Here is a 23,739-nt window from a genome sequence, read left to right on the forward strand (position 1 = left end):
AAAGTTTAGTGCATGCCAATCACATACTATATGAAGAGCTGACTCATAATTTCACTTACGTGGTTTAACATCTAAGTGTAGCAAAAGCAAAAAAGTACTTTTAAGGGCTGCAGTACAGTTGAATATTCATCCTATGTATATTCTAAATGATACAAATTATTATGAAAACAGATAAGTCAGTTTTGTGGGAATTCTAAAACTTTCAACATCGCATTGTACAGACTGATTTTTCTGTTCTTGTGACGTCTGTTAATTAATTTATTTTTAAAAGTCATACATGAAATTACCACAAATACTTGTTCACAAATTTAAAAATATAACATATCAGCAATTGTACTTTTTTTTTTTTTAACCATAGTTTGTTTTAAACTCTCATGTAAATAAAAATAAATTAGATAAATTGGGAATTGTCGGGGTGGAGGAAGCTCAGGTTTTGTTTTTGAAAGAAATTTTCATCTGAACAATTTTTGTCATGAAACAGCATCCAGACCTAGCAACAGGGATCCATCTAGCATTCAAAACCGTAGACTATTTCAAAATATATAAATTTAACAGCAGTCAAGGTTTCTGGATAAGTGGTATCTTCTTATAATGCCAAAATGAAACGACTTAAGAAGGAAAAATTCAAACACAATTAAAAATTTGTTATATTATTGTTTGAGGCTGTAACATGATAAAAAGGGATTAAAAAAAAGTCACTACACTTATATTTTATACATACTTTGTTATTTTACTCTTACATTTTTGTGTTCAAGAGACCTATAGTTTAAATATTTTAAATATTTGTTCTTATAAAATTACAGTACAATTGGCTAGAAGTTCCAGCAAAGTCCAGAGCTTTTTTTAATATTTCCATGTAAGATTTCCAAGCTGTAAGAGCAGACCTGTTTTTGGAGGCTGAATCCTGCCCCAGAAAAATTTCTGGCAGGGTGAGGGTGAAGGTGGAAAAAGGACAAGGGAGATAAGTTAAGGTGGACATTGAAAATGTAAGGTCACCGGTTTATTGTTGTACTTATACTAATATAGAGAGATCACATATATAATAAATACATTAATGTGTATATTATAACTACATATTATATAATCAATATATAATGATGTAATATATACCATATTGATACCTGTTACGTGCTATATAATTATGATATGTATTAATAATCATGATAATTTAAAAATCATGTTATTATTTTTGCGAGGTAACAATTATGAAACTGTTGTATCCCATGTATTTGTATCACACTCCAGAAACAGAAATAATCAATTAACTTTTGTTCCCCATTCTCCCCTTTTTTATTTTAAAAAGAAAAAAAAAAAAAAAAAAAAAAAAAAAAAAAAAGAGCTCATTAAAATCATACCACGTGAATTAACTTTCTTCCTTACAAAGGAATCCCTGACCTCTGTCTCATGTTCTTGGCCATTAAGTGAAGAACTCTCAAAGTTGAGACCTCAGTTACAAATGTCATGAGCTTCTGACTGGTGTGGGACTTAGATTCAAATGAAATGTTTTCTATGGACAACCAGTTGGATACTAATTAGAAGGTACTGGAAAGAACATAATAAGAAATTAATAGTTGCATTTTTTCTTCCTGTTTCTGTTAATGAGGAAATGCAAGGTTTTAGCCACTGGTCCCAGTGTTCCCTTAAAAACAGAGTTTCCAAGACAATATGAACATATTTAACTGATTTGACAGCTGCCATCAGATCCATACTTCAGCTTAATGAAAACCAAGTGCTCTCAAAGACTTAAGAGAAGCCAATTACTTAAGATCTATCTCACCAAGAAGAGTTACAGGTTAATTCTTAAACTCATGCAGTGAAATGTTTTGACAGTAAGGGAAAGAAACCTTGAAACAGCTGGTATTTTTACTACTGTTCACAAAAAAAAAGTTTGGAATTTTCTTATCAAGATTGTTCCTGAGCTCCAGGTAATTACATGAGAACTGCAAAGTATTTTCAAGACTGTTATGATATTCTATGCAAGCGTTCAACATTCAGTCCACTTCCCATTTTGAAAATACAATCTCTAAAGCTGCTAGTTTGACTCAGTCAGGAAGACAATAAGGGAGAGGAAAAAGGACTCCGAAGTTTTCTAGAGGGCAAGGAGGAAAAAAACAGCCTGATGTCCAGTGGGATACAGGTCGCATACATTCATTCTTTTTTCATTAAAAAAATTAACAGTGAAGCAGTGTTTAAGCCCGGGTATCCTATATGTTAAATGCAGGAAGCAAGTAGCCTCACGGGCAGCAAGGTGCGTACAGTATTGCTGCTCGATCTGAACCCAAGAGCAGTCTGAAATAGCACCCTTCAAAACCTGCAAACTGTCTGAACCGCACGGTGTAGGGCAAACTGTGCTACTTTGACATTAATAAAAAGCACATGACAAGGTCAAGGGATGTCCGTGTACACCGGAAAAGACTTTTTCCTTATCTTAAATGAAGCGGTTCAAAATATTGAAATCCTGTCTTAAAAACAATCTGTTCTCCAGGAGGACCATACACCTGCAGCACTCTCAAGACCCATGTTGTGGTAGCCCGTCTGCTGCTTTACAACCAAAGCACTGGGGGTGATTGCTAACGCCATGATCACAAAGTGACATAGCAGTTCAGAGGCACGCTTAAGTCCCGCACACACACATTAACGGAGAGATATGCTATTCCCTAACAATTTTGAGTTAACAAATTTTTGTTAAAAGAAAATGCACTGTGCAACTGAAGCCTAATTTGAAAAGGAAATACAATATTCCCATAAATGTATGCATGAAAGCCAAGAAGCTGCATAATAGGCATAGAAAACACAAAAAATATGCAATTTACATATATTACACACTAATAATCTCCGTTCTGACGTTATACTGAAAGAGCTCTGGCTGAGATGGAGTGCTTGTGGTTTGGTTGCTTTTTCATCAAATACAAACAAGGACGCTCCTGGATATCAGCTCCCCGAGACATCCATCACTGTCTCATTCCTGCAAAAGGCAACCCTCTGCAGGTCTGAGAGACAGGGGTTCCCACCACAGCCAGGTAGTAACGAGCAAACCAGATGAACAAGGAGGATCATCTGTCATCTGGAGGGCATCTGCAGATCTTGTCTTGATGTTAAAAAGGGTTGAATGTTAATAAGATGCGACTCTCCCTATTCTATCATTCATATAAACAAGAACATTGTATTTCCCAACAATCTATCAGCCAGCAAAACAGGTACCTTAAGGAGAATTCCGCTTATTAAAACTGACCAAGACAGTCCTCTGCCTTACAAGTTCATGGCTAACATGATAAAAATAAAGTTACAGCACCCTACTCATTTCCACTTTTCCTCTGTGCTTCACCCAGTGCTTGCCTTAACCAGCACATTTGTCCATCAGCCCCAAGAACAAAGATAGAAAGAAAACATCCTGAACAGTAAATAAAGCATTCATCAGCGCATGTCAGACCCTCATTTAGAATAAACTGAAGTCAAAGAGGAAGAGGAGTTTTGTGTCTGGCAAGACTACAATCCTGTGAATATTAGATTTTGGTCTGCATATTCTGAGGTTTGGTTTGTTTTTGTTTTTTTTTTTTTAATTGCAAAAGACTATTTGGGCTTCAGACAGAGCCCTGGGTCACTGTAAATTCAGCTTTAAACACAGTATATCCCATGCTCGTCTGAGAGAGACATCGATGGGTGGAAACATTATGCTAATTGCTCACACACCCAGATTTATTGTGGTCAAAAATCCACCAGCTAGTAAAAAGACTCTCTTTCCTTCTCATCTAAATTCCACACACACACACAGGGCACTGCAACACAGCCACTCAGCAAGAAAATTCCTGTTTTTCTCTTCATAAGATCGCCAGCACAGGACTGGTTTAGACTTTCTGGCTACACTGACCTCCCATCTTGGCCAGCACCTGGCCACCTGCTGCACGCAGGGTCCCGAAGAAGCCTGACCTGGGACCAAACCCCCAAGTGACGCAGCATTTCACACCCAGAAGTGCAGCACATACGTGACACCAATGTTTTAGGCTCATCGTTCAGGCATAAAGCACAATTGTTTCTCTAGAGTCCCGCAGTTTGTTTCACATTATGTACATAGTTCACCCAAGGAAAAGGACAGAAATAGCTGCAGAAGCACAAAGCCTAGGTATGGCATTTAACACCGTGGCATCTCAGTCTTTGTTTAGGCCCTAAAACTGTTTCAGAAGATCTGTTGGTAACACTGCACGAGTATTTCAGGGATTTTTTTTTTTAGTTAATTTGTTTGCTCTGTTGGGTGAATGAAAGATCTTTATCAGCCAGTCAGGTTCATCATTCAGTTGTCAAGAAGCTGTTCAACATCTAAATGGATATAACTAATCTCTTGTGTACTTGCAGTGATGAACATGACATTAGTTTTTGAGTGATCAGCTTCCTCCTACACTTGTTGGTAAAGGTGCAAAATAAGGCCAGCAGCTTTAAACACTGGGGAAGAAAAACGTTTCAAATGCCTAAGATTGTTTTTTTTTGTTGTTGTTTTTAAAAATTGTTGGTTTTTTTTTTTTTTTAAAAAAAAAAAAAAAAAAAAAAAAAAAAAAAACAAACAAACACAGAAGATTCATAGCTTAAAGACAGGGCTGGGTGTAAAGAAGCCCAGCAACTGATTAAAGAAGTCTAATCTGCTCTGGGATCTCTTTTTGATTATATCAAACCTCAAATCAGCAAGACTTTGGGGGGGAGGAAACCTGGCCTCACTTTTTTGTCCCACTTTCCCAGACATCACAAGATTTCTTTACTGTTGTGCTCAACTTCTATGTCACAGACAATAAAAGCTTTGTGAAAGAAAAAAAGATCACATTTTCCATAGCCAGAACCAACATACATTTAAACTGACACTAACAACTACTTTTGATGGATTAACACTGAATCCCAGAAAGATATTTATGTCAAAATTGTGGAAGCCTTGCACACTACGAAACCATCCATTAAAAAATATATATAAATTGAAGCAACTAGTATAGTGTCTTGGCTTTTGTTGGGGATTGCATTTATAAATCAGAATTCTTTAGAACAAAATCCATTCAAGCCTTGTTGGAAGTACATCCATTTGTTTTTCTGTTGGTATTTTTTTCCTGAGGTTTCAAGCCATAAAGTTTTGTACCCCACTCTATGCTATAGGAATCTGTGAAACTTAATTACATTTACTGTTACAAAAAAGGGTTTATGAACTTTTGCCTTTGGGCAAAAATGTTTATTTCATTGCCTTTGTTATTCATTCTTTTCAACTCCAGTGCCTTTGAACTTTTCAGCTGCACAGAGTTATCACCGTTGCACAGGAACCAGGAACTGTACTCCCGAGATGCAAACCACAAGTTGAAGAAAACGAAGGAGGCAAAGATATACGAGTCGTTATTTTGGCCACCCTTTGTGCCATTAAAATCTCATTTTCTGCCTATTAGAATGCCCTCTCCCTGCTTAGGCAGTGGTGATAGTCAGTGATTAGTGTGTAATTGAGTATAATTGTCTTTTCACTTTTCATTTGTGTCATTCTGAGCTTCTCTCTGTTTTTCTAACCACTGAGAGGAAAAAAGGGTAGAAAGAAGATAAAGCCGTTAAAACTCTCACTTTCAGCCCTGAAGAGATTCCTGATTGTAATTATAGATTGCATCCTCTTTGTGACTTCTCAGAATTTACTGGACATCTCTTTCTGAGCACCTGGGCATAGCTTTTGCTAATAAAATAAACTGCCATCTATTCAAGTTTAACTAATAATGTCAGCTTCAGACAGATGCCACATGTAGGAAAATTTAACCAACCTTTTGACACTCAATTATCAAGGCAATTTATTAACATGATTTCCTAAAAAGAGCTCATGCAAATTAGAAAAACAATTATGGTATTCATGCATTTATATATTGCCAAAGAGCAGTAATACTCCTAATTTATGTATTTATAACTCGATTACAGCTCAGCTCAATGTGTATTGTTCAGCCCTTGGAACTCCCTTAGTACAACCTGCCTGTGATTTCCCGCACTGTTTGGTAAAATCTCTGTGAGGTTATTTTAAAGAAATTTTATTCACACAAAAACTACAAGATCTACATTCTGTACCTAGCCATGGATCTTCAGAAAAATAGCAGTACATTACCAATGCTTGACAACTGAATGTAAACACAAAGCCTGCATGATTACATTATAAATCACTTGAAATTAAATATAAGCTATGACTCTTGATTCAGTCAGTAGGAAGAAAAAAATAAAAAGAAGGAAACTAGCAAACTGAAATCATGTGGGTTGTATAAAGAATACATTATGGTTTAAATTTGGCAATTCATTATACTGTGGCCTGAGGGAATAGACTCTTTGGTTCTGGTATACAGCAAATCCTCTGTCTGAAAACACAGGACTGACCTGAGGTGAAAGGCCATTGCCAATGGCAGGGTTCATGGGATTTGAGGGCCCGGACGGAGGCACAAAGCTGTCTGTATAGCTGGAAAATCCATGCCTGGTGCTGGGTAGGCAATAGGCAGTGCTGCTCTCTGGATTCGAAGGGAGGCTGCTTTGGTGTACAGTGCTTGGAGGAAGAGGCTGAGGTCTATGGACTGTACTGCTTGGATCAGACACGGCTGGAAGCAAAAGAAACATGTTGATCATTTTCCTTCTTTTTTTTCCTGGCGTAATAAGTTCATTATGTGAAGCTCGACTTGATATAATTTCACCAGAACCTTCATGTAAGTACTGGTTATATAGAATGGTAAGCCTTCAACACTGTTGGATATTTAGCTGGCCAGTTAAATGACATAAAAATTCCATGAAATCACCATTATTAAATAGATTGTAAAAACCATAACAACAGACACAGGCACTTTTCAGACAATTCTTAGCAGGCACATTGTTTAGAATTGACAACGCAAAATTATATATAATATATACAAATAAATATATTTTATATGGTTTATATAGTTATATATAAGCATGTAAAAAATATATATATGCACAAAGGCAAAGCTTTGTTTGGAAGACAGGCTTATTCCCTTCCTCATCGCAGCACAGAAATTCTGCCATGGTTTATACTGAAACTAGCAATGGATGGGAGAAGTCCCGGGCTTTACAAAATTCCCCTAATTAGAACATAACCTGGCAACAACATCCACCAACAGTTAGCATACAATGCCTCATGGAGGCAGCAAAGAGAGTGCAGTAACAGTAACTTGGCTTATACAATCTCACCTGTAAGGCTTTTCCGTAAGAGTAGGGTCTAGTATAACCTAGATTTAAAGCTCTGTTTTCCCCTTCTCCAACCCATCCAGGTTCAAAGCATTTGGTAAAGTTAAGAAAGATTTTTACCATACTGAGACTTGCTACTATTTGATGCAAAATGGTGGTCTGAAGTGCTGTTTATTTCCAACATCAGGTAACTACTCAGAGTACTTACAGAAGTTTCCAGTGCACCAGCATCAAAAGCAATGAAGAGGACAGGACACGACACTCTCAGCAAAGGAGGCCAATGCAGCACAAAGGTAGGGAAATGTGCACATCACAGTACCAGCAGAGCTCCTCTGCAGTGCATGAGGCTATTATTTCCCTATAACTAGCACCCTTCGTGTGTGACCATCTCTTTCTTGCAGCAAAACAAACACTAATCTGTACATGTTTAAAATAAGCAGGCTCACAAGGCCATCACTGATTTGGACCCTAAAGTAGCCAACACTCTTTTTTTCTATATTTGCCAAGAAAATGTTTCTGTAATAGATCAAGACAGGAACCCCCCAATAACACTATGTTAACCAAGTACCTGTTTGCTACTGTACCTTGCGGTATGGAGGTGGGCTGGTAGGATGGCTCGGAGAGCTGGTATGTCGGCAAAGTTGGCATGGCGCTGGGTGGAAATCCTCCTGGGATCAGATGGTTGAAAGCCATCAGTTGGTTGGCTCCTGCCTGTTTCCTCCATCTAGCACGACGGTTACTAAACCAGACCTACAAATGTTTTAATTAGGCACATTTGATATTTTGTACATTTAATAACGGTGCATCAGAAATAATAGCATCATAGTTAAAACGTGTCTGAGAAGAGAGAGAGAAAAAGAAGATGCACACTGGGCACATCTGCCATCAGCTCAGAGCTCCTGGAGAAGAGCCCTTGGCACAGACTTCCATGGTTTAACAGACAGGATGCAGGAATCCCAAACCCCAGTTTCCTCTTAACTACAGCCTCCTGAGAAACAAGCTGACTAATGCTTCCAAGCTTTTGTGCTTTTAACAGCTATTAATCACTATCCTTACCATGCCAGATTTAATGAGAAAGGGAAGAACATCTATCCATTTGATCTAAGTGCCAGCCACTATTTGGTCTGGCTTGTATTGCCTTTATATTTAACTCGCTGACAAGTCAGCAGCACTCCTTGATGTGCTGTCAGAAGGTGCTTGTATTTGTTGTATATTGGGATGCTATATTGCCCTAATTATCAACAGAACTTTAAGCCTTCAATTTGAAAAATACAAGCTCTGTGTACAAAAAAAAAAAAAAAAAAAAAAAGTCCACCACAGCCCTCCCAGCAAGTTTTCATGTACTCACATACGTACAAAACATCTCTTAACTTGACATTAACACTAGATCAGAATTTCAGTGCAAGATCAGTATTTCAAAACCACTTTGAAATCTGTTCTCAGGACAGAGTATCAAACAGATGGGTTTGGGATTAGTGGAACATTTCAGCTATAAATCTGCTATCTACCAACACGTGATTCCTTCACATCATTCTCAGCTCATGTTTTAAGTTTTCCAATTCTTGCATGGCTCTTATTGCTTCCAAGAAAGGAAGAGGCAAGACTTCACAGATGCAAACACGGTAATATTTGCAGCATGTAGGCTAATAAATATTGGTTACATTAATAGTGATTACACATCACAAATCTGAACGAAGGGCAGCCAGCCACAGCAGGGACACCTGCAGCCAGCTTGCATCAGCACTGCCCTGCTGCAGATTTAGAGCATCTTCTAGATTGCTGTGCTAGACCTTTTCCATGAGGTGGATCACTGCAGAAGAGAAAGGTTGAGATAAGCAAGGCTACACACATTTTGTAAAAAAGCAGACAGGTTATTGTTCATAATTGTATACCCTGAAGCAGCTGCAACTGCTGGATACCATCAATTAGAAAAGATGCTAACTGTCAGTTAAGATCTCACAAGGTACATCTGTACAGCCCGTGGGCAGTCTACCCTGAAAGCCACTGAGGCACATTAGCTAATTAGCCACACGTAGACGTACTTGTAAAAATAAGCTAGGTCTCAGATCCATCACCCTTCCAGCAAGCAGCCCACACTGGCTTATGAATCAGCCATCACAGACCAGATTTCTAGGTGTAACATCACCTAGACCATCTGTGGCCCTTATGTAAGTGTGTAGAACATTCTGGACTATGCTTCTGGCTTCTCCACCACTTGCTGAATCATAAGCAGGAGTGGGGGGACTCACAGGGCTACCTGGTTTCTGGTGTAGGACATTTGTCACCACATCGCTTGATCTGGCTTCACCCTCTTTTCAGAAGGAGATGCTCACAGCTGCCTCCTCCTCCGTTACTCACCCTCAGTCCAGTTTGAGATTTAGGATGGAGATACAGATGGAGCCTCTGCTCTACCTCAGGAGTCCTGCTCTTGTTTTTCTGCTATACGTAACAACACCTCTCTGTGCCTCAACACAAACTATTTCTGCAGGCAGCTTGCAGGACAAGGCACTCCAGGGGTGGAGAGCTGAGACCTATCTGATGAGCAACAGTTGAAGATGGGTTTAGATTCAAGAATATTTGTACTTTCCCATCCTACAGACATCTACATTGTTTTTCACCTCTCTCATTACTCTTTGCCTCCCTCACTGACATTTCAGTCTGAATTTCTCATTTATTCCTCAGACTTTCCACCTGTTTATACTCCTCGAGGCCTACCAGAGGCTCACACTCCTGCAGAGGTCTCTTTTGAAAATTAGAAGAAAAAAAAAAAGATGGGGCAAGATACTCTGAAGAGGGAGGTAGGGGCTTGCTAAAGAGCCAAAGAGCATTTAGGAAGGATAATAGAGGTCACAGAGGAAGCAAGAAACAGTAAATGCATGTTGTAATTAGCCCACCCAGGTCATTAACTGTTGCTTTCTCCATGACACTCTCCCTTCTTCAGGTCAAAAGGGTTATCTGGTGATCTTCAAACGCTTTGGGAACACTAGCTGAACTACACGATGTGCATTTCCCTGAGCAAAATGAGGTAACGAGATTTTGTTCCCACTACAGATAAGCGGCTGTCTTCTAGCTGTGGGATCATTGTTAAAATGAGTTGCATCCGAACCTGGAATTCAGTAGCAGCAAGTGATTTGCATTAATGCCACGTGTTATGCTTTCATTGACAGATGATAGCTCTTGCCTATACTTGACTCATTTTACAGATGTGTCTGCTTCCAGAACTACATATACGCATTAAACCTCTCATGAAGGGACACGCTCAGTGGCAGCAAGAAGCCTGGAGCAGCCCCACCACAAACACACGTACGCAGAGCTCTGCCACCCACCCCCCCGCCAGCCCGGCCCGCTGAGCTGCGAGGCAGGCACCCGACCAGCACCGCAGGTAGCCCAAAACTGGTTCGCCAAAATACTCTGAACATATTCAAAACCGCAGAATGAGCTTCCACCAAACGATCCCTCTGCAGAATGTGGCTGCAGGACTTTGGCCCATGCAAAGAATCTGCTACAAGGCCTCAGCCCCCTCACAAACAGCAAGGTCTCCCTGCCGCTGTAACCACACACACTCTTCAGTACCTAGCAATGGAAAGGCACATAAAGAAATCTTAATAGCAAGCACCAGGGGGCTCATCCACGTATGTCCTTGTTTCCATTTAACAGGCTTTGGATCTGCCTTGGTAAAAGTAAAAAGTATTTATCATAAAAAATGATCGTAAGTGCAGCCTCAGCTGTGACCATCACACCTTTTCACAAGTGAACTGAAGCTCTGAATCTAATTCTGGATGTTTTAATGCAATGGCTTTTACTACCAAGCGTGGCCTGGCCATTCTGCCGTGGTGACCTGTGCTTGAAACATGATGGATCCGATCACAGTTTGCAACCGTGTTAAACTCCCACTTCATACCAAGAAACTGCAGATTTCAGGTGTGAGACAGAACATGAAGACGAAATAATGTAAGGAGAAAAGGAAATATGAAGAAAGTGAAATGGGTGAGCTAAAAAGTTGAAAATCCATTTTAGAAAGCCAAGACCAAACTACTCTAAACTAAATAACTCAAACATTTTATTTACATTTTATGTAATATTTATTAAAATGAGTCAGATGCCAAACATTATTCAGAAGCAGTTATATGCCTTCTGCTTTAGATGAAGTGATACTTTTTTTTTGTAAAATCATATTATTTTACTTAGACTATGTTCAGCTGCCTTGACTTACACTGAACATTTCAGGAAAAAAAATCATAGCATTTAATCATATTATATGATTCTATGATAATCAACACATATCATGGAAAAATCCACATACATTTTTACTGCTAATTGAAGAAATCTTGAAAATTTTTGTCAATATTAAGCCAATACATAAAAATAATTCTAATTAGCACAAGCCAACGTGTATGCTTAAAAGCAGATTGCAAACACCCAGGGAAATGCTTTCTTTGGTTTGTTCATTTCCAATACAATTTAAACACAGAGATTTCTTACATTTGGTAAATTTCATCAAAATTACAAACTCCCCACATTATCAAGTAGATTTTTCAAATCTAGCAGGTTCCCCATAGCTTACTTCTGTTCTTCCACAGCCTCACCTCTGGGCGTTCACCACCTAAAGGCACTGAAGCTCAAAGTACAGCACAACCACCAGTAACAATCACAAGCATCATACTGGGAGACCAGAAACTGCCATCCCGTAGTGGGAGCAAGAGAAAACTAACTCTAAAGTATCCACATCCTGCTTCACCAGTCAAACTGATGTATTTTGTATGCTGCCTTCACCAGCAACAGCAAGGATCTCAGTCCAAGGCAGCCCAAGGCCTGGTAGCACTGCAGTCACCCCTACCACATTGAATTTCCTCGTGGAAGCAAAGCGAGGGATATAAAAGCTACTGTGTTTTGGAGACTCAAAATACAGCAGTACAGTTACACAAACAGCACTGTGTCAGAGGCAATATGACCTGCTTGTACTGGTGTAGCATTCAAAAGCTCTAAATTGGGTCAGCATTGTGCTTGCTGTTGTGCAAACGCGCACACGGCCAGAGGAAACACAGCTTGCCTGAGTGACCCAGGCATCCCAAAGCCATGTCTGCACTAGCAGCCAAGTCACGTTTGCTTTAGTGAGACTCTGGCTCCCCAGTTCCTATGTCACTTTCAGAGATGGAATGTAAATTACTCTGGCGATTTGGAAACAAAGTTTAACCACAGAGCCTGGCCAAAATTTTCATCTCTGAAGGCCTCAAAAAGAGAATTGAAGAAAAATGAGAGCGCAATGTAAAATAAAAGGAAGTCATTTAAGGGAAGTAAGCACTGGTTGCCCGAGTTCTTCATGCATTTAGAACTGACTGGACTGACCAAAAAGAAATCACTATGCTATGTATAATATTCAACAAATATAATAATTATATATATATATATATATATATATTGCACTGGTGTTGAATGTATTAAGTGACCTAATAGGTTTCTTCCTTCTCTATTTTCTAATATTTAGATCCTGCTTCTTATTATCATTTTTGCTTTAACTAGATTGCAAGTGATCATGCCAGCATCTTATTTCATTGATCTCAACAGGATACTCTTTAAAAGATGCATTTATTCACTTGGGAACACGCTAGCGTAATTAGCCTTGACATTTCAACAGTCTGATCATAAACACAGAGTGTTCTATGTGCTTTTAAGGCAAAAAGATCTCTGAACTGCCAAGGCAAAACATCTGAGATGCAAATTTTGCAGGAAACTCATGGATATTTTGTTAAAACTCAGTCTTGACCATTACAAGCATGAGTGCCAAAAACACACAAAGTCAAAAGACTGATGTATTGTTAATGGCATTTCTAATTTTAGCCAAAGGGTGGTGGTTGCTTGTTGTTTTTTATTTTATTTAATTTCCCTCCTTTTGCCTTACAATATTTTTCATGGTATCTGCCTCTTCCCCATCATAATCCCCACCCCAAAGTCCATGTGTCCAAAACCATGTCCTATTGTCCTGGAAGCAGGAGTCCTTCTGGATGCACCAGGGGACCCATCTGGGGGATATCAGAAGCAGTTGAGCTGCCTTCTGATGGGGAGAGGCTAAAGGCCTAGAGGCTAACTCTACTGCTGTTGGCAGGGATGGGAATCATCATGCTGCATTAGCAATGTGATGGAAACCTGAGTTCTTTTAAAACAAACAAATAAAAGACAAATAACATCCTCCCCCTCCAAAAACCATCACCCCCCCCAAAAAAGACAAACCACTAGGCTGTGCCAAAGGGAATGACTTGCAACCTTCTCCCAGTGTGATCCAAAATACTCAACTCTCACACGTTTCTCTGAAAGGCTGACTCAGTCCTGCACAACTACTACTAAACACTGCAGCTGAGTAGTTCTGCAGAATATTGACGAATAAGCGCATTGAACTGTGTATTTATAAATTAAAGCGCCACTAATTTGAGCCCTCAGGCAGCAGAGACCAGAAAAATAGAATCAAAATCACATCCTTTCTTCTCCTTTATATTTATAAACGTCTTCTTGGGCCTCCATGTGTTTGTAGTTGAATAATTTACCCATATGAATTCCTCCTTTACCCCAGGAAAAAAAATACGCAATTACAGGGTTATCTACTACAAGAATGCACACAGCATTTTCTTTCTGTATCCTATACATGATGCAAGAAGGACAGGCTGAAAAAAGAGACACGATAAATTTTCCATAAACCACATTAGGAATAACTGTAAAGACCTATTGAGAGGTCTTAAATGCTTCTGAATCTGTCCCACATTCCTTTATCCCATCTCCCCATAGGACCATGCAGCTGAAGTACAAGCTCAAACCATTTCAGAAGAGCTGAGTGCAAAAAGACTTTTTTTTTTTTGGCAGAGGTCCTCTGTCTCCCATGATTTCCCAGTGAATGCTTTTCACTGTTTGCCCCTGAGAAGAGATTTTTCAAGCTAAGAGATCGAAGAGATTGGACTTCAGAGCTCTCACATCTTGCTAGTAGCTTAAAAGTCATCATTGCTTCTCTCACCTTTGCCCCCCTCTGTCGTCTTCTCCAAAACCCTTCTCTTCCCTCCCTTGTGCCAGAGTGAAACAAAGAAAACAATATGCAAGCACAGCACTAAAGAAAATATTTTTACAGTTTTTCTTCCAGCTACTCAGGACTTTGAGCTCATGGGACTTCTATTTTCTGAGGCTGTGATAAGCTTTTTACAAAAGCTAACACACTTACTATGAGCTTGATATGTGACTATTCAACCCCATCATAGTAGCCAGTCAGATACACTCTTCTGTTAAACCATATTTTTCTTTTTGAAAGTTTTCAATCAAAACAATTTAAACCTGGGATTTGGCCTAGAAAAGCCTTTCCAGGCAGGATGTATTCATGTTTCAGAATTCTTCCCCACTTTCCCCTGCTTTTTCAGCATTATTCATGGACTAAAAGAGTCCAAACTAATTTCCCCCGTGGCCTTTTGGGGTTAAGCAGGACTGCCGCACGCCCTGCTCAGGGCAGGGGCCAGGAGGCAGCGGAGGTGCTGGAGGGGCAGCAGATGCAGCTGCAACCAGCCCAGGCCAGGAGCCGGCACGGCAGGACCTGCTGCCCCACGCTGTGCCAAGCAGCAGGGCGCACGTCCCCACGCAGCCCAACACGCGGCTCTCATTTCTGTTAAGGCAGGAGGCCTGCCTTCAACACGCAGCCCAAAAAAATGGGTCTGACCAGCCGGTCCTTGTCAGCCGAGTCAGGCTGCTGGCCCTTCACTTGCCACGCAGCAAGCCTGAAGGCTCAGCGGGCTGCCCAGAGCACCAACACCGAGCACCACCTCCCTCCCTGCCGCCAGCTAGCGAGGAGGTGCTGGGCACGCACGGTGCACCCCAGGCTGCTCTTAAACCAGGCTTAGAACAGAAAGATGATGTGAAACACTTCTCACCGCCAGGCTGAGGCAGGCTCCAAACTGCTGCCAGAGCTCGCCCAGTTCATTTAGGTCTAAAAATAAGCCTGATGCAGGAATCAGAAGGTGGCCAGAGAAGATGCTACCCACTTCAGTCCCTATGCACCGTTTGTTAAAAGAAACCATAGCTGCATTTCTCTGAAGCTCAGAAAGAGCCCTTGATCTGTATCTACAGAAAATTTCACTTCTGAATTAGCCTCCAGATTAATTCAGTAAAAGTATGCCAGAGACACTAAGGGCCTGCACTCTGAATTAATGGTTTTAAAGAGCTTTTTTATTTAACTGGACCAGTAAAGCACTGCACATTTGTGATTGTAACTCACAATATGTGAAGTTTTAACTTCGTGTTAAAGAGCATCACCTTTTTTTTTTTTCTTAAAAAAAAAAAAAAAAAAAAAAGGGTTATTCTAGACCATGGGGACTTAAGTTTTGGAATTGCCTCTGATAAATGCACAACACCAAAGAACTTTTCCCTTCCTGCTGCATCTAATGTGCAGAACAGAGCTGAGTGCCTCTGGAATAGGCAGGGGAGGAGGTTGCCCCGTCTCCACATGACATCCAGGCTCAGACACAAGGGAGAGACTCACAGTGTCCTTGAGCACAAAGGCACGGCAGGAGAAATCACAGGGAGCATTTTAACGCTTTATTACACTCAGTGCTGAAGTACTTGCGATAATTATAGTACTTGTGATTCTTGCAACGTGGAGTTTGTTTCAACATTTCTTCCCCCAAAAGCCTTTCCTGTCCCCACAATTTAAGTACACAAATAACATTCACAGTATAAAGTCTGTTTTCAGTTGCTTGTAGCTTTCAAAAAATTCCCCTTAGGGGCTGAAATGTTCTAAATTTGATCTCAGCCCAGAGGTGGTTTTCCCCACCCCCCTCCAACCAACCAGCTCAGAAACATGCATTTGGTTACCCTTCAACAGTGGGAAATGAGAAAATAGATGGTTAGGAGGTTTAAGACTCTTCCTTTCGTGGGTGTTCAGAGATCGCCTTGGGGAATCAAAGGAAAGGGGAAGCACGGGACTGACGGGGTAGAGAAAGGAAGAGTTGGAGGGACTGAGAGAATAGCCCATTGGTCCAGTTGTAATCAGTTAAATATTAATTAAATAGCTTCCCAGGCAATGCAATCTGCAAGATCAGTCCTTACAGCCAAGCCCATTAGAAAATCTCAAGAGAAGAAAAGAATTTTCTGGGTTTACCCGGACTCAGGCTGCAAAGAGCCAGCTCTTGTACATAATGCTTGATCTGGAAGCAGTCAAAGAGATCTTTGTGTATATGACCATATAAAATTTGATATCTCTGATCTCTGTCATACTGTTACCAAAACAGAAGTGTGACTAAGAAAGCTTGAATGCTACATCAGGATGGCTATCCAGCCCTCTCAGGCTCAAGTCTCTTAAGGTTATTTCTTTGCACAGGTCGTCTTTTATTTCATGCCCATCATAGGTGGCTATTTTAAGGGGCTGTAGAGAGGTGTTGAATGCTGATAAGGAAAATCCTGTATTCCTTAATCCACTGCTAAAGCACTCTGCCAGCCTCCAAGGGTACCAGACAGATGGAGTGCACTAGGAAGCTACCCACAGGCTGGCTACTTCAGCCCCGGCTCATCTTTAATCCAGAAAGGTTTTGTTCTGGTATTTTAATCATTGATTGACTGGGAACTTTCCTCCATGCTGGGTGAGGTAAAATATCCATATGTCAGAGGTACTGGGGAATTCGTGTGGCTGTAGATCATAGCAGTGGTGTGAGACAAGATGCGTCTCAAGGGAACCAAGGAAGCCATAAGGAATGTAAAAAGTCACAGGGTTAAAGCCACATTAAGACAGCTGTTATGTTAATGAGAGTTCTGCTTTTCTTCTAGCTGTGGGTCATTGATTTAGAAAAACATGAACAGGGTCTTTTTCATTTTATCGTATCTTTCCACTGAGGCTAACATAGCCTAAAACGTCATATCCTAGATCCTGTTCGTTTGGTAACGGTACGTGTGTAGGAAGTTATCTATATTATGTTAGTGCATGAAGGATTCCCAGGGCTTGATTTGGTCTTACCTGGCCCAAGTCTATATACGAAGCTGTTTTGCAAGCATTTTACTTAGTAAACAAGTTAAGAAGAGAGTCATGCACCACTGAGTTTGCCCTCCAGAGAAATTCATCCATACATCTGATTTTCTTGCACAGTCATAACAAACACTTGCAAGAAATTTGGTCTGAAGTCTTCTGTAAAAACATTTATCAGGTAAAAGTGACAGAGGCAGGATCTTTTGAGATGGTAGTCAGTAAACACAGGCAGGCTGCAATAGGCATCCTTGTCTTAAAAGGTCAGAGGGATATTTTGAAGCCTATTTCGGTTTCCAGAGTCTGAATGCCTCAGGCTGAGCTTCAAAGGGTCAAAGCACAACAACAGTGTCACCAAAGCAGTCAAACCCACCTGGATGCTTGGTTAGATCACAAGCTACCACTCATTTTGCTTGTCACCCAACCGCACCTTTGCTTACAAACACGTGCACCTCAGACTGATTTAAGCTGGGCACACTTTTTCAAATGACTCTCGCATGTCAATTAGTGAAAGAGCACCAGAGCAGTGGAGGATTCCGCCTGTGGCATTAAACATCTCACAGGACACGCTTCTGTGCTGTGAAACAGAGCAAGCCTTAGTGTGAACCTGAACTCCTGGCTGCAGTTTATTCCAGAATTATTTAGCTACTATTTGAGCATTTTGGACATCTGAAAACCCAGGTTCGTGCTTTTTTTTTTTTTTTTTTTTAATTTAATCTAAATCAACTCCATGATTTACTCCTCCAGCACTTTAGCTTGTTTTAGACAATCCAGATCTACATGAAGTTGTGAAGACCTAACAGTTATTTGAGGGTTTATTTTGTTTTGAATTAAACTGACAGTGGGGATAAAAGAGATATTACAAGGTTTGAATCAACTTCAAAAGCTAACCTAAATGTAAACTATAGATACTGCACTAGTTATTCTGCTCACTTGCACGGCTCTATAAACACATTGTCCTTTTTAAAATGTTTTTCTCTCCTCTGTTAATGCCTGAAAGACCCAAACAACAACAGATGAAATCAGTTAAATAACTATAAACTGGCACAACAGCTGAACTGATTATATGCAGAGTGCTGTCAAATGCATAAAATAAACAAACTGGGATAATAGACCTTCTTCTCTAAAGACTCAGTATTGTATTTATGGTAGGTATGGAACAATTACTGGGGAAAACACACACAAAAAAATGTTTTTCAAAGCAGTTGTTTTAAAAAGTTGGAAAATCACTGTCCATGTACAGATGTAGAAACCCCTAAGGTTGTAAACAACGTGGCTTCAGGTTTTCCTTCTAATTTAGAACAGGATCGTGTGAAAATATAAAAGGACTGCCATGCTAATAGGAAAGGAAATTCCCCTTGTTAGGCAGCTTTTAAATACATACCTGAACTCGAGCCTCCGTGAGTTTGGCTCTTTGCGCAAGTTCTTCCCGAGTATAAATGTCAGGGTAGTGTGTCCTCTCAAAAGCTCTTTCCAGCTCTTCCAGTTGCTCTGCTGTGAAGGTTGTCCTGCTACGACGCTGCTTTCTTTTTAAAGGTAAGTCTGGTTCAGAATCGATGTCAGAGCCTTCATCAGACTGGGGTGCTGATGCTCAAAAGAAATTAAAAAAAATAATAATAAATTATCTTTAGTTGAGGAAAAAAAAAAAAAATCAAAAGATTTTATGAAATCTTCTTATATGGAAAAGCTGTTTTTTCTTCCCATGACTCAGAACTGAGTGGCAAACTTCAAAACCGCACAAAGTGAGAAACAAATCAGAGTTAAATGTTCCACTGTGCAAACATGCTCAAACAAAAAGAATTATCAGAAGTTCAGATATGAGTTTATCACATTTTTCTGACCCAAGATTCTTTAAGGACCTCTAGAAATCTCTCTGAACGAAAGGACAAATTATTCAATTTGCTTTAACTCTTCCAATGGTTTCCAAGTGCTTAAAACCATAAGCAGTTCTGCTTAGATCCAAATGATACAGCCTCCTTCTTTTCCCTTAACTGCTAAAAAAATGCAAATATCTGTCACACCGGTGTGTGTGCTGGAACTTAAACGGTCTGACGCTGTGGATGCACGTGCGTGTGACTTTTCCTATAGATCCAGCAGTGAAACCTTACTGCTGAAATGGTTATGGAAGTGATTACAACATCACACTTTGAAGAAGTGTTGAATATCATATTCTACTACATAATATTCAAATTTAGGAGAATTGGTTTCTTCAATTATATTCACTTTATGGCTTGTGTAGTATTTATCCTATATTCTGAATTCCATGTTTAATGGATACTTAAATGTTCCTTCTCTCACAACTTACTTGCCTGTCTTAGGACCAACTAACAACCTCTGAACAGTCCAGAAAAGCATTAATTAAAAAAAAAAAAAAAAGACATGGTGTACAGAGAATTCCTGTAAAAATAGCTCAGAGGAATAATAGTCACTAATACAAGGAGATACTAGCGTATCACGTATGACAACCAGAACTGAAATACAGAACAGGCTGCATCGCTTCCTTCCCCTAACATTTCATGATTTGTCCTCCTAGCCTAGGGAGGCTTTCCAGAATAGACCGTGGCTACAGATGGATGCAGGTGGGTGCTGATGGCTCACGGGATGTGCGTGCAGACCAGCCTCCCAGTGTTGGACCACAGGTCCCTCGCACCGTGCCCCAAGCAGGTGCTTAAGGAAAGCCATAAAGAAACATCCCTTGGGATATGCTTCTGGTTCCCAGGACCTCTGCCGCAGCCCATGCTGTGAGCTGGAGGACAAGTCTCCAGCCTTACAGGAGAAGTCGTGGAGTGATCTCAGTGCCCACGAGAGCTTCAGGCTGTGCTCCCTGGTAATTGAATGCACTCCAGCTACAGCCCGGCTGGGCTAAACCCATAGCTACAGCTGTGAAGGCAGCAAAGACTCTTACAGTACCCAACCACATTTTCTTTCCCCAGCAAGCCATAATGAACCAAAAAAAAAAAAAAAAAAAAAACAAACAGATTTTCAAAGCCAGTCTTCACTTGCATCTGCTGCTGTCCCAGGCAACAAGCGTTCCCCTTCTTCCCCAAGACTTCAAGGGAAACCACCTAAAGAGGGCAGACACTCCCCAGCGATGCTGAAACTGCTTGTTCTGTTGAAATGCAATCATTGCTTCTACTGCTTCAATAATTCCAAATAAATTATTGATACAGACATTGATTTAAAATAATCTTCTTAACATGATTTATTTGAAAGTAGCTGAGAACACAAAGCCAGAACAGAAATCACTCTTCCTCAAGCTGCAGCTAAAACCCCCCACCTTCTTCAGTACTAGCTATCTTACATTTCCAATTTCACTCAAGCTGTTTGAACTAATAAATACACCTAATCTGTTTATTTAGTTCTACAGCATGAGAAAGACAAAGTTCTTTTATAAGCAGCTCAGCTGAAGAGTTTATGGATTTCTGCGTAAAAAGAAAAAAAAAAAAAGTGTAATTACTCTAGCCAAGAGGCTCTTATGTGAAAGATATCTTCATTGTCCAGACACCATAAATATTTTGGACCCAACATACGCAGGACATCAGGAGAAACTCCCACAGAGCTCAACATAAATGCACTGTGAGAACATCTATCTCTCAGACTCTTCTGCTTGTGAAAAGTTTTGCCCCAAGTAAGACTGGATTTAACTGTTCTGGAGAATATTGTCCCTGATGACAAAGGGGAATCAGTACAAGCATCCTGTCCCAAGTAGTTCAAGTTCATGCCTTACAAAACAAGCAATCCTAGGGTATCCCAAAATAAAGATAACACAAGAAGTTGATGACAAATCCCAAATCTCAGTTGGAGCCCCAACCCAAGTGAATCAGTGGCACCTGCTTTCCTCCAACTGCCAAGCTACATGATAGCTTCATAATGGTGTTCAAAAATACAATTAAACATAAAAAAATACAGGACTTTTTAATTTTTTTCAATCATTTCCCCATGTTAGCCTCAGAAACCTATGGCACCCACATGCAGCTGCATCACTCTCTTCTACCCTTACCACCCGGGTCAAGCAAGGGCTCCTCTGGGTTTTGTTCTGCTCCTGCTTGTTTTTTGAAAAGCAGACTTGAGGCAAGCCGGAGCAGCGGGGCACTGTACTTCTGAAAGTTCTCTGCAGAGCAGATTGCCTGAAGGCAGGCACAACCACGACCGCAGAGCAAAGATGCAAAGACGTGGCGCTGAGCACCCCGACCCAGAGCAGCGCTCACCCCGCAGGGGTTTTTATGAGGGACGGGGAAGCACCACAGCTTGCAGCGTGGGCCTCACACAGCCCCCCCAGTCCAGGGTGAGATGCTGCTCGGTCACAGCAGGGTGCATGGGGGGACTTTGTCAGGCACCTACGTACGTGCCTGTAAAGAGCCAGCTTAAACTGTGCAGCTTAGAGTGGATATTTATTGCCACGTTTCTGGCCTGAATGCCCTCGCTGACTGGGTGGGGGTGTCAGGAGGCCTATAATGATCTTTCTAAAAATGTTTTATGAAGACATAGCAAAATCTTGTGATGTTTCCCTGCACCCTGTATTCCTGCAGCAATGAGAACAAAACACTGACTTGATTTCATTTTAGCTTTACATTTCATTAAGCAGTATATGAAACGGACAAAGATAAACCAGTCAGAAAACACTGAGCAAAGTATCCAAGAGCCAGACAATGTGTCTTACACAGATGCTAACATTTAGAGATAAAGTAATAAAAACTAAAGTAGGGAGAAAATGCATATCAAATTAAATGGCTTTCATATCCCTCTGATTTCATCAGTATTACCCTTTACCAGACCTGGCTACCACGAGCAGCTTTATTGAAAACACTGAGTTCCTTTGTCTTGTCTGATCCATGATATTAAAAATCAGACAAATGTAATCTCAAATGATAGTTACATGTCTGTGTGACAGACTACACTATTTTCATTTGCTATGACGTGTTTTTAACAAGGATTAGTTCCAGGGACGTTTTTATCCTCATCTTTTCTTACTATTATTAAACTTTTATATAGGTGAGAAGCCTATCAGAGTATTGGCTGAGCACACAAATTGGACACACCTCAGCCTGTAAAACAGCAGTAATTATTTTACATCTGTTCTGTAGCCAGGGTGTGCGTCTCTTTTGCTAAGCAGCATCTGTCTAATAGATGCACCGACTTCCATGGTCTAATAAGATACCGTTCAGCATAGGAAAAGGTGGTCAGATTTTAGCTGGGTTATTTCCTTCTCCACCACCTCCACAGACCCACATCACACATATCACTAGCCCTTTACATTTGTCCTAATGATCCCAGTACTCCAGCCCTGCAGGCTATAAACGGGAAACAAGGAGACTCACCGTGCACAGGGCTCGCAGCTTCCCTCCTCACTACACCAAGCAAAATGGGAGCGGCAGCCAAAAGCACCGCCAGTAGCTGAGCCATGAAGTTTAATTAAAGAAGGAATTACAGCATTAAAGAGCAATTATTTGTCCCTTGGCCCCTCGTGACCTGTCTGGTGGCCTGAGGAGAGGCTGCATCCCAGTTAGCACTACAACACGAAGAAGTCCCTGCTCAGCTTCACAGGCGTTTGGTCACGTGGAATTCTGCAATTATCGGTTTTCCAAACACTGTAAATAGACGTGTCGGGGCAAAAACTGAGCAACAAAATAACGCACAAGAGGTCATTCCCTGGATTGTTTTACCTCTCAGCAAGACATTTCATTTGAATAATTAAATAACAAAAACATGACAACCATTTAAAAGCCATACATATGGATGCAGCACACCGCACACCACAAACCCAACCTTCCTGCGACCTGTGAAGGCACAGCTTCTCTGGCAGCCGTTTGGGCACCTTAAAAGTGTTTAATTTTTATTATTTTTTTTTTTTCCACAGCCTTTTCTTCTAAAGCAGGGCAGCCGCTAGATGAATTCTGACTAGCCACAGGTCTTGCTAGATCAAGACCGGATAATGAGTCACGAGAGCAGGGTGGCTGCTGGCCACTTTGCTGGCCTTCCTCCGTTGACACAGCGCTCCCTCGCCCCGCAGGCCGCCCTCCCGGCGCCTCGTCCCGTGCCGGTGGCAGGGCTCATGGCAGGGCTCGTGGGGACCCGTGGCTGCCGTGCGGGTGGGAGGGAGGGGACGCGGGTGACCTCCGTCGTGTCGGCTCGGGTGCAGGCGAGGAGGAACGCGGCGGGGCCGCCGCCCCCACAGGGACCCGCGGCAAATGACAAATGACACTTTCTCTTTGTGATCTTTGGGATTTTTGTTGACTTATTTGGAGGCTTTTGTTGGGTCCTAAGAAATGGCCTGTGGCTGAGGCCCATTCTGCCGATTTCCACGCTCCATCTGTGGTATCCATCAGCAGGGCCCTAGCCCGCATTCAGGGCTCTGACACCTGCCTGGCAGGATGCGGGCGGCACAAAGGAGGCGGCCGGGGGCGGGCGGGGGGCCGGGCAGGGCGGCCGGGGGAAGGGGACGCACAGCAGGGGTTAATCCACACTCCCCAGCCCCAAAACGGCACCTGGAGGCGGCCCCGCGAGACCCCTGCCCGCATCGGGGCCTGGACACAGCACGAGTGGTGTGGCTGAGGAACTGGAGGGGAAAGGGATGGAGAAGG

At 41.3% G+C, this 23,739-nt stretch overlaps 1 protein-coding gene across 13 annotated transcripts in view; it reads right to left on the reverse strand.

Moving 5' to 3' along the window:
* Positions 1-23,739, reverse strand: part of PAX3 (paired box 3) — a 77,086-nt gene that overhangs the window by 8,499 nt on the left and 44,848 nt on the right. For 7 of the 13 annotated variants that reach the window (XM_068692267.1, XM_068692271.1, XM_068692270.1 and 4 more), the window contains 3 exons: positions 18,543-18,742; positions 7,764-7,929; positions 6,364-6,578 (listed from right to left, as the gene is read on the reverse strand). In XM_068692267.1, coding sequence (XP_068548368.1) covers positions 6,364-6,578; positions 7,764-7,929; positions 18,543-18,742 — 581 coding nt within the window. Of the gene's footprint in view, positions 1-6,363; positions 6,579-7,763; positions 7,930-18,542; positions 18,749-23,739 lie in introns of all 13 variants that reach the window. The other 6 variants (XM_068692266.1, XM_068692265.1, XM_068692269.1 and 3 more) reach the window with 1 other exon arrangement.

This window comes from Anas acuta, chromosome 9 (genome assembly GCF_963932015.1).
Source record: "Anas acuta chromosome 9, bAnaAcu1.1, whole genome shotgun sequence".
NCBI classification, from domain to species: Eukaryota; Metazoa; Chordata; class Aves; order Anseriformes; family Anatidae; genus Anas; species Anas acuta.